Consider the following 12,348-nt stretch of genomic DNA (forward strand, 5'->3'; position numbering starts at 1 on the left):
TTGAACTGTCATCCTCCCGAATGCGAGTCCAGTTGTATTTTTTGGGACAAAGCTTTTATACTTTAAAGAGAATACTGTTTCCTTATACCCAAGTTCTGTTTGCATCATACGAGGAAATTTTTTCCATAAATAATAGGTGTAGTAGTGGAGGTTTCTACAAGGCTAGCATATTTCATACACTTGTGTCTCTAGCCAACATATCACTAATTCTTTGCAACAACTAATGTTACAAATTAGTTGTTATTGATGTGTGCACTAAACTGTCTCTGCATCCACAATGTGCTTTTATATCATTCTGCTTTTTAAATTACGCTGATTTTTTGTAATTAAGCCTCAGAAACAGTTATAATGTGTTAACATGTTCAAACAGGACGAATGAGATGTGTGTATCATCAAGTCATTAAATACAATAAAAAACTTTTAGTCTGCACCCTAAAAACTTTTTTTATAAAGAATACTGTGTGTCATGACATTTTGACCTGTTAAATCGTGGCATATTCTACAATCGCCACTATTTATGTATTTGATTTCTTAGTTTCAACGTAATATTTTACGTAAATTAAGAACTTTGCACCTCTGACTTCCCACGCCAGATGATGGTTACTTTGCCATAACATATTCTGTTATATTTTATGTCTGTTATTTGTATATTTTTCTTTTTTACTAGTCCTGTAATCTTACACCTTATAATTTACCTGTTGTTTTGCAAGTGCACATTTGCTATTTTGTGGTAATCCCTTGCCAAATAAAGTAATGTTAAGTCTTCATATGACATGTCACATAGAGGGCATACCAAGCCCCTGTCACACTGAGGTCTGCTGTATAGATGAATGTAAACAGTGGCTTCAGTTATTGTGATCATTTCATAGCTTCTGTTAGTGCTATTAATTAGACACCAGTGCCTATGAGCTTTAATTTGTATGCTACAGGTATGGTCTTACCAACAGTTGGTTTACACTCAGGTGTATTTGTGGTCTTTTGTTTCTTATTCACTGATCGCTACGCGAAAATGCCAATGCTCACCTTCCTTCTAATTTAGTATATGTGAAAGTTGGACACAGACTCAAAAACACTGAAACAATCACTTTGTGTGTACATCAGCATGTGCTTGTGAGTTATTATTGAAGAATACTTCCATTATGATTGTTACAGATTCCCTCTAGGGAACTTTCACCTATTTATTAGTAATCGGAATGCATTATTGAGCTACATGTCAGACAAGTAAAAGAAACAGTTTTGTTAATGGACTATCTGATCATAATGCACAATTAACGGAAATAAAGAATTTACAACTTTACAGTTCTGAAACATGTTCACACAAAGCAGTGAGGCTTATTAATGTGAACACGTCATAACATTTTAAGAATTAGTTAAAAGATATGATATGGTTATGGGTAAATAGAAAGAGATACTAAAGTAAAATTCAGTGAACTCCACAGTAAAAAAGTCATACAGTGAGTCCATAAAAAAACAGTAGGCAACAGATAAACAAAGGGATTAAAATATCATATAAGAGGAAAAGGGAAACTTATATAAAAGCCAGAGTAACTCATAACCTGATGCTACTTGTGATCTACAAAAAATACTGTATTATTTTACGGAAAGTCAATAATATGTTTAGTAATATGCACATCCTCACCGCAATACATAAAGCAGATAAGAAGATTGAAAGTATATGGAATATTGCGAAATGGGAGACAGAACTATCAGTCAGTGTACAATACACCACAACAATTAAACTAAATGACAATGTTGTAACAGATAACATGTTGCATGTATTTTTAACAATCATTTTCTAAATGTAGCAGCTTTCTAAACGTAGCAGCACTACTACTCTTAGTGCCAAGAAATGAGGAATGTCCTACCCACATCCCTCCCACAGTGTTATTCCGCGACCCACCAAACCTAAACAATATCATCGTCCATCCCTACACAACACCTGCTCCCAAAACTAGTCTCATATTCCTGTAATAGACTTAGATGCATGACTTGTCCCATACATCTTTCCACCACTATGTACTCCAGTCCAGTCACAAGCATCACCTATCCAATCAAAGGCAGAGATACCTGTGAAACCACTCACGTCATTTACAAGCTAAGCTGCAACCACTGTGCTGCATTCTACATGTGCATGACAACCATCAAGCTGTCTGTTCGCATGGATGGCCACTGACAAACTGTGGCTGAGAAACAGCTGGGCCACCCAGTAGCTCAGCACACTGCCCAACACAACATTCTTCATTTCAATTACTGCTTCACAGCCTGTGCCATCTGGATCTTTCCCACCAACATTGGCTTTTCTGAATTGTGCAGATGGGAACTCTCCTTACGATATATCCTTTATTTCCGTAACTCTCCTGCCCTCAACCTTTGTTAGCCATTGTCCTTTATCCACGCATCCCCTTCCCTGGTCCCATTCCAGCACTACGCTGCCCTCTATTCCACCTATGCACCCACAGTCTTTTTACTTCTCTCCTTTTCCACTGGCCACCCCCCTCCATCTAACCTCGTAGCTGCACCTAGCTGCCCTAACCTCTCCCTCACTCATCCCTGTGTGCTCCCATAAGGAGTACTTTACCATTCCCCAGCCCTACTCTGCTATCGCCGCCCCCCCCCCCCCTCTCCAGCCTCCTCCATCCACCTCCCCACTCCAGCCTCCTCCATCCGTCCCCCCCCCCCTCCCCCCAAAGTTTGCTTCTCTCATCACGCACTGCTGCTCGCTGTCTGGCTTTGGCAACCAGAGACTGTGGTTTTGTGTGTGTGTGTGTGTGTGTGTGTGTGTGTGTGTGTGTGTGGTCTAATTCTGATGAAGGCCTGTTTAGTCGAAAGCTTTGATCAACTGTCTTTTTATTGTGCCTTTGGGACTCAGCATCTCTGCTATATGGTAATGGTCATTGTCCTTTGCATAATATTGTCATTATTCCATCCTGTATTTTCTTTCATTGGGTCAAATGATTGAGTTGATGAAAAAAGAGAATAAATTACAAATGTCATTCCACAAAATTTTGAGGAACTACAAGTAACGCCAACACCTTTCACTGAAAATAACACAATGATAAAAATTCTAAAAAACAAAGTTCGTATGGTATTGATGAAATTTCAAACATAATTCTGAGAAGTTGATCTAACTTAGAAAGTAATCCCTTACTGTAAATGTAATGTGCCCCTGGCACAGGGAATTTTTCCAGTCAGATTAAAATATTGAATTGTTAAATCTCTTTATAGAAAATGTGACATGAAAGATTTAAATTATTATTGCACTATTTTCTTACTAACACCTTATCTGAAAAAATAATGTACTCAAGAGTAGTCTCACATTTAAATATAAACAACTTACTTACCACATCACAGTTTGGATTCTAGGAGAATTGCTCGACTGAGAATGCTATTTATACACTCACTCACAAAAATTACAAGCGTTTCTGTGATCTTCTCAAAGAATTTGATTGCATAAATCATGATACTCTCTACAAGAACTTAAGTTTTATGGAACTGATGTCTTTACTCACTACTGGTTTCTATCATACTTAAGAAACACAATGCAAAAACTTGGGTGGAATAATACAAACTATGTTGAAAGGAGAGAACATTTTGTGTGCACCCACAGTCATCATGTAGGCACCTCTTCAAGAAGTTAGGCATTTTAACTGCTCTGTCACAATACATATTCACTAATGATATTCACCATAAATAATCCATCACAATTTGAGAAGAATGGTCATGCCATATCTACATGACTCACAAAAGAATGGCCTCTATTGCCATTACTGAAACTGTCTGTGGCTCAGACAGGAGTTCAATATACGGCAACAAAAATTGTTGATAATTTTCCCAATATCAGAAAATGTCTGCTGGAAAATAAACCAATTTTTAAATCTATCCTGAAATCATCCCTCCTTGTCAACTACTTCTATTCCACAGACAAATTTTTATTTAATAACCAGTAGTAAATAAAAATATTCGAAAGTGTAATTTCGTGATTACAACGAAAACAATGTTCATTTATGTTAATGCTAATCTGGTATACATACCCTGTAAACTAATTCATTCCACAACATTTAGATAAAAGAATTAGTTGAATAAAACCACTTGATGATTTTATGAGGGTCTTAGAATAAATCATTTTCGCGTAATTGTATTTATCTATTCCATTAGCTGAATAAAACTACCAGATGGTGATTTTGTGTGTGTCTTTAAAATAAATGGCTACTGAGTTAATGAAAATGTAGGGCACTGATAGAGACTTTGGGATCTGCTAGGGCCAAGTTTTGCGCGCACGCGCGTGCGTGTGCGTGTGCGTGTGTGTGTGTGTGTGTGTGTGTGTGTGTGTGTGTGTGTGTGTGAAGACCTATATGTCCAGAGATTCGTAAGAAATATGTTTCACTGTATCAAACAATGGAAACTCCAGATAGGAACATCAACAACATAAAAAAAAACAGATTGACACTTACTGTAACGAAGACACGTCAAGTTGTAGGCATGCACAATTTACACTTATGTAAAGTTTTCAGCCACAGCCTACATCAGTAAAAGAGGGATACACACACACACACACACACACACACACACACACACACACACAAGCGCGCGCGCGAGCGAGCGACTGCCAACTCCAGCATCTCAGGCCAGAATGTGTATGTAATCCACACAAAATGTGTCTTCCCTTTGGAAAAGATATGCTGAAACATGTTTTGAGCCTCTGATGACGCAACATGGTTAGTCAAGGAAGAGGGTGACATGAATTTGAGATTGCACAGGGCAATAAGTAGGCTGTGTGGATTACACAACACTCTTACTAGGCAATAAATAATGAACAACACTATTGGAAAAGTAAGGGTTTGTATCACTGTGATGTGATGTGGATGGTCAAGAAGAGCAGAAGGGTTTTCAAAGCTGCTATGTGATAAGTAACTTAATATTAAATAATTCTACCAGAAATCATCTTATGTCATCTGTAGATGAATGGCCACCTTGATAATGGCACGCAGGATGATTTGAAACAGGCTGTGGACCAATAATAATAATAATAATAATAATAACAATGTCATGTGTGTATGTAAATTTGCACCTAGTTCTGTTAAGTTATTGCATGTCATAGGCAAGCAATCATGCAAACTAATACATAAACTATTATGAATGTTACACATGCCAACCAGTGTTTCTGAAATTACGTGTCTTCCCCTGCAATGATGACATTCAGGGTTTTCATTAACTTGTTCACTACAGGACCCAAGACTTTCATGGTTGGAGAACAAAGCACAGCACCCTAATTTATTACTTAAATCACAGAAATGTGACTGACAGTGAAAGAATACCTTCAACTTATACAGACTGCAACTTTAATACTGCTCACTTCATTATGTTTTAAGCCTATTTACCTCTATTTCACTACAACAACTGTGTTTCAGTTTCATGTATGTATTAATTTAATTTTCATATGTTGCCAACTATGTATAAATACTCTAGCTCGACAACGGATTTATTCTGCAAGGTGGCAAGTTTTCTTTCTCTTTTGTGTGTGCCTGTCAGTGACTCAACACGTGCTATTCAGTGAGTGGTCTCCTTTACACCTGGTAGGAAAAAAAAAAAAAAAAAAGTGTAGCTACGCGAGTAGGGCTAAAAATAATAATGTGCTCATTACTATTAACACTAATCATGTATACATATCCTGTAAACTGAGTCATTCCACATCATTTCGATAAAAGAATTGTTCAAATATCAATGGAACTAACAACAACCTAATTAACTAACTAAATTATTTACAACTATGAATAAAGTTATATGTTGCTCCAAAAGGTGAAATATGGTAATTTCGTGTTACTGGATTGAATTAAGAGAGCTCACTTGTTAGTAGCCATTGCTATCCATAGTTAATAACATGTTATGCATCAGTCATCATCTCATCTGAAACAAACATGGCATGACTGTTACTCTATGGGTTTTCAAAAGCAAAATTTGTAAAGTGAGTGTGTTGTATTTTGATAACTTGGGCACACCCATCAGGTGAATTACTCCTTGTTCTCACAGAGTTTCATCACTACTCCAGACTTTATTTTCTGAATAAGGTATCACCTGGGCAAGTCAAGAATTACTTGCTGCAACTTCGTTGTATTTCAATAGTGTTCTTTTACACTTGAAGACAGGATATTTGGCAAATACATATGCTGAAATCTGTGAATATAAGCTTGTTTTTAATAAGGCAAAAAGTTCTGAAGATGTAACAATGTATATGCATGCTGTCTGTATATTTGATTCACAACATAAACTGGTTATGCTCTTTGGCTTTCAAGACACTGTATTTCTATAGCTGTATGGTATATGGATTTTTTTTTCCATCTTTGCATACTATTCACAGCGTTTTTCTGCTGAAACAAATCATAAGCATCTGTGTTATGATGTTGTTCATAATGTGCAACTTCAGTGACATGTTAGAACAAGTGATGCATAAAATCCTTCATTCCATTGAAAATAGGATAGGAGAGATAAATGGCCACATCAACAAAAAGAAGTTCTAATGCAATTCACCAAAACACATCTTGGAAGTCAATAAAAGTGACTGACACAAATAATTCTTTTAATTTACATAATATATCATGATGTGTTTGTGCTTTAGGAAAAAAATACTGTTACTAAAGAATATGTTTTTGGAAATAAAGATCTGATGTCTGCTACAAAATTTTTAATACAACAGGACTAAATACAATCTATTGAGTGACTAACAGTTATGAATATTGTAAGAAAACCATGACAGATGTTTTAACAACATATACGTGTACCACAGCCAATTTCAAAATTGAGTATAAAAAGCCCAACCACTACTTTAAGTAACAATACATAAAATACAATACATAAAATTTACAGAACATGTAACACATAGACTTGAAACATCTTCAACACTCGTATAATTAAACGAACATGAACATTAGATTTTGTATAATGTTGACTGCATTTTAAATGTCATAAAATTATCATCACACTTTCATTAATAATCATCGGAGCTTGTGACTCTTCAGTCTTTAAATGTTAATGGAATGTGCTGTTAACTGCCTTGGTGAAGCATAGACAAGTAATAATATTTTAACTGCTAAACAAATTTGCATGTACTCTACTCATATGAACTAAGGTTATTTGTCTACTACATATCAAATTCTTAAATATACTGCTACATGTGACAAGGAGGGAATTATGAAAGCTGTAGTGGTAGCAACAGCAGTAGCAGTAGCAGTACTAGTTTCCCCTCAAAAATGAAAGTGGCCCAGTAATGTAAAATAAAAACATTAAAAGATATGTTATATCACAGCATACGAATTAATGATACCTTCATTGCCTACATAGCTACTATTAAGATATTAATGTCCAAGTAATTTTAAACAACTGAATCTCTCAGTCATTGCTTTGGATACTATTGCAGTACAGTACCTTCAAATTCAAGAGCCTCCACAACATACCTTACATCTGGAAGGCCTCAAACCTTGCAACTAAATGGAAAATATTTCTGTAAGTTGACATTAAATGCTGCTTAATATCTTAGTTTTTGCAATTACACATTGCAGGGACAACCTGATGGATTGATATTGGTAGTAAGTACCAAGTTGTTAACTATTTACACACGTACCTCTCAACTGAGGAGCATTTTATTCAAAACCAGATAACTGCGAAAAAGTAAATTTTTCAGGAAACATATTTTTGTAATACCATAACAAAATACTAATTTTACATTTACATAGCTTTTATAGGCACTTCTGATTGTGTGTTTGACCTTTCAAAAATTTTCTAATTTTATTTGAGAATAGAGAGACGAAGTTTCCAAGTTTTCTCGAAAGTAGATAAATGCAGAAATGGACATTAAAAGTTTTGTTAATGTACTGATTTAAATTGATTTTCTTCCATTACTTTTTTATCTTTAACATTAATTACAAAGAAAGGTATTCATTTTCCATTGAAACAGAATAATGTGCTACAATATATCACTTTAGCACCATACATTTCCATAAAGTTTTGACACGCAGAAGTGCAAAATAGCTGCAAACCTGTTGAAATACAACAAAAAATACAGATTATGATGATACTAAAATGGAAATCTATTGATCCTTTTCAACAATGTCCTTATAAAACTCATCTGCCCCTCCTGGTATGTTAAAATGCCTCGTAAGTTTTAAGACATACTTTTTCTTTTCCTTGCTGAACATGATCTTCTTTTCCAAGGTGGCTGCTTTCCTCACTTCGTGGCAGTAGTCCAGATTTCCGTACCTAACCACTACAAGAGTTCTTTTATAAGTGTCTGATATTGACAATACCTTCTTCTTAGGCTCTTCATAAGCCATCATTCACTAAGAAGTTATTTTGAAAGACTTATTAGATCATGTGGCTTTTAGTGCACTGAACTTGAGATCCCTTGCTTCCCCATCTTTATTTAATATATTGATGATGCCATGTTGTTCCAGCACCTTATAGTATACAGTCAGTGAAAGACTATCTTCCTTTTTTGTGGTAGTCTTTGTCCACTCTACCAAACACACTGTCAGCATTATAAGCTGTGACTATGAATAATGAAATGATGTACCAGCTAATTAAATTTTCTGCTTTCTTTCAGGATGGCTATTAGTGGGCACATCATTACCGTACTGTTTATTTTGACTGGTGCAGTAGCCAGAAATTAAATAAATTTAATATCAATCATTCTTTAGCTGGGACCCCTCAGGATTTCTAAGAAAATACAATAGAGCAGAGGCTATTTGGTAGCATCCTTTCGGTCGTTCTGTTTCAAGCCAAGTATAAACAGCAATCCTTTGTCTGTTCTTAGTAATTAATCATAATGCACAAAATGAATAACAAAACCCGTCTTGAATAATAACTTCACAATCGGATAGCTTCGGTATTGGCTTATTCTTCTGTATATCAAAATAGGCTTTAACCACATTTGGATTTCCCCCCTTCATTATTGCATATTAAAACAGACTTTAACCACATTTGGATTTTTCTCCTCCACTACTGCATAGAACATTTTTTGCACAGTCTGTGCATACAGTCATTTGTTATTAATTGATTCTTTTTTCCTTCTTCAAATCTTGTTGCTTTTTAGAGTGTTTTTGGATATCTCTGACATTGCCTGAAATGTTGTGTCACATCCAGGCTCAGTCTGGCCATTTTTTCCTTGTGCCATATTTTATCGAAAGAGTACTCTTCCTTTTTGCTTCTTTCTTGATGTTCCTGCTCCCTGGCAACACTGGCTTGGACTGAGCAATAATCAGGAGTATATCATTAATTTATTTCTGTTGATAGTTCTGGCAGCAAGTGCTTGCCAATAGTTTTTTTTTCCCCCCCGGAAAACTCTCTCCCACATTGTTATTCTCTCTTCAGGTCCCTCAGAAGTGAAGCATAGAGTGCGTTTATTGACTTTTGCTTTAATCAGCTGAGAGCAAATATTGAGTTTTGTAAAAATTCCTAGTTGTCAATGTCCTACAACAGCAGTGGATATCATCTTTTGACAAGATTGTTTCAACAGGTTATGCAAGCAACAAGCACCAACTGAGCTTTACGAGCTTTCAAAAAAATGCTCCTCAATTATGAAGTTTACAATATGAGTGGAAAACATAAACAATTACTTGACAGACATCTATACATACTTTTAAAAAGAGTGTTTGGCACACTACATAGTCACTTTTCTTCTGAATTTACTAGTTACTTATCTACTGTTGGAACAATGAGAAAACATCTGTATTGGATACACGTTTTATTACACTGTCTGGGACAGTCGAGCTGAAGGGCTGAAATATTGCGACCTAGCATATATAAGTAAGAAAAGGAGACAATAAAACCATAGGGAAAAAGGGGATGGGCACGGCAACAAATTGGGAACTATTTCTCAGGAATGTTGTGTGCTCAAAGTTACATACCTTGTGTCTACTCTGATGCATGACACATGATGCTCACTCTTTCAGAAGCATGGCAAAAGCGCTGTATAATTTCTCCGATCACATTATTTGTCATTTGTCCTGCAGAATACAATATACACCTGTCAAGTGTGCCATAACTGCTGAAGCAGTGTTTTGTGTTTAGATATTGCACTGATGTGTTTAGAATCTTACCTAAAAATCTAGACAGTGTGCACTTCATATCACAAATAGCTTAACTGTAATTAATGATGAAACCTGACTTGTTACTTCCAACAGAAAACTTAACTACTTGTACTACTCAACAAGAAAGTACATTTTTCCTGCCTACAACAGATGAAAGAATAGCAAGTCCAGCACAGAAACAAATAAAATGTGAACTCTAGATGTTTTCCCTTTGCAACTTAAGAATTAGGACTAAGAATTCTGTCATTCAGAAAGCCTGAGATTTATATTCAAATACGTTCATGACAGTTGGTCATTGTGCAGTACCTGTGAAATGGCCTAATCTGTTTTGTTTTTGTTAGCAGTTTCTGTATTTAATTCTATAGAGCAACATTTCTATAAACCAAAGTGCCCTGTCTAGAGCTTTCTCATCCAAGTAAGACTTTAAGCTTTGAATTACAATAAACAGTGTCATGACAATATAAATTTCTGTCAGTTTATGTACTCTAGGGCTGTTATATATGAATATTATTCAATGTGGAAGTTTGACATTTGCTAAACATGAAATACAAGTATATGATTAACGTCAAAAGATATGTGCTATTACGTTGACATATTATGTTGATAAACATTGAAGCAATTACAAGAAACATGCATAATTTCAAATTTAAACCAATCCTTTTTGGAGTGTGCCATTTTATCACAATTTTCAAGGTGTGCAGAAAATCAGTTGCAGGACATGATATACATTTTCAAAGATACATTCAGGAAATACATTAAAATGTTACAGGTGTCATGCACACTGTGCAAATGTTTTATTACCTATTGATAGTTCTGGTATTACTGCACCTGTTGCCCCTTACTAAGTAAGGCATCATACAGGGATATTACTTCATCAATATCGACATAACATCCTACCAAGTGCCTGAAAACACACACAGCAATTTCATTGAGTTAAAAATGTAAAACGAACACTGAAAATTTATAGTAACTAAATCATGAGTTTACTCATTTGTCAATAGCTAAAATATCACAGGGTAGAGTAATAAAAGTTATGTTTACGTAAACATATACTTCTCTCTCTCTCTCTCTCTCTCTCTCTCTCTCTCTCTCCCCCCCCCCTTACACACACACACACACACACACACACACACACACACACACACACACACACACACTAAAGAAAAACTCTGTGCTCCACTTAACAACAGGTTTGAACACTGAAGAGTCAGCCTGCAAACTGAAGAGTGGACAGCCCTCATGATTTGGCGATAACGTTTCTCAGAACAAATGCTAAAACTTATCAAAAGTATATGAAAACCTATTAATGGACGTTAATATAGGGTGTGCCCACACTTTGCCTTTATGACCGCTTGACCTCTGCTGGGGACATTTTCAATAGTGTCTATGTCAGTGGAGAAATGCCAGCCCATTCTTCCTCGAGATCCAAAACCAGAAGAGGTAGTGATTTTGAACACATGGATCTCAAGTGAAGGCAGTCAGTCGTCTAACTCATCCCAGAGTTCCACTATGTTCAGATCAGTGCTCTGATCAGGTCAATTCATTTCAGGAATGTTACTGTTCACAAACCATTGTCTTACAGATGCTACTTTAGGGCAGGGTAAATTGTTATGCTGATACAAACTATCATCATCTCTGAACTGTTCCTCTAGTTTATGAGTATTAAATGGCATAAAATGTGCTCGTATCATCCTGTTTTTAGCATTCTCTTAAGCACAGCACAGATTTCCAAGGACTTAATGTGATTAATCACTCAAAATCACTTGTTTCCAGTCATATACTGCCTAGCAGCATCAGTCTTTACACCAGCACAGACATTGTGCTAACTGGATTCCTGATGGCACTTATAAGTCATGAATGATTACTTCTGCTGATTTTGTGTGATTTTTTACAACCACTCAGGTTGACAGTATCTGTAGGTCACTACATTAGGTCCACCTAGCGTGTGGCTGTGATTGTTCTTTCACGTTTACACTTCACAATCACATCACCAACAGTTGATTCGGGCAGCTCTAGAAAGGTTGAAATCTACCTAATGGATTTGTTAGTCTAATGACATACAATGATTAGTCCACATTCCAAGATGCTCCATTCTTCTGATTGAATCATTCCGCTATTATATTTTCTCTTCTGACAACACAATACTCCTCACCTTCTTTTATGCAGGTGGGTAAGCCTCTCATAACATCTAGTAGTCAGTTATCCATTACACAGAGGTGTCTGGAACCTTTTTATCAGGTAGGCGAGAGTTTCTCATGTTAATTACATT

The 12,348-nt window shown here is 36.0% G+C and overlaps 1 protein-coding gene across 3 annotated transcripts in view; it reads right to left on the minus strand.

Moving 5' to 3' along the window:
* Positions 1-5,551: 5,551 nt before the first annotated feature.
* LOC126199185 (gamma-butyrobetaine dioxygenase-like) overlaps positions 5,552-12,348 on the minus strand; it is an 80,829-nt gene continuing 74,032 nt past the window's right edge. Inside the window, exons 10-11 of one of the 3 annotated variants that reach the window (XM_049935964.1) lie at positions 10,881-10,983; positions 5,552-5,570 (exon numbers count right to left, since the gene is read on the minus strand). In XM_049935964.1, the coding sequence (XP_049791921.1) occupies positions 10,899-10,983 (85 nt within the window). In that variant the 3' untranslated portion in view covers positions 5,552-5,570; positions 10,881-10,898. Of the gene's footprint in view, positions 5,571-6,664; positions 10,984-12,348 lie in introns of those variants that run through there. The other 2 variants (XM_049935963.1, XM_049935962.1) reach the window with 2 other exon arrangements.

This window comes from Schistocerca nitens, chromosome 8 (genome assembly GCF_023898315.1).
Source record: "Schistocerca nitens isolate TAMUIC-IGC-003100 chromosome 8, iqSchNite1.1, whole genome shotgun sequence".
Taxonomy (NCBI): Eukaryota; Metazoa; Arthropoda; class Insecta; order Orthoptera; family Acrididae; genus Schistocerca; species Schistocerca nitens.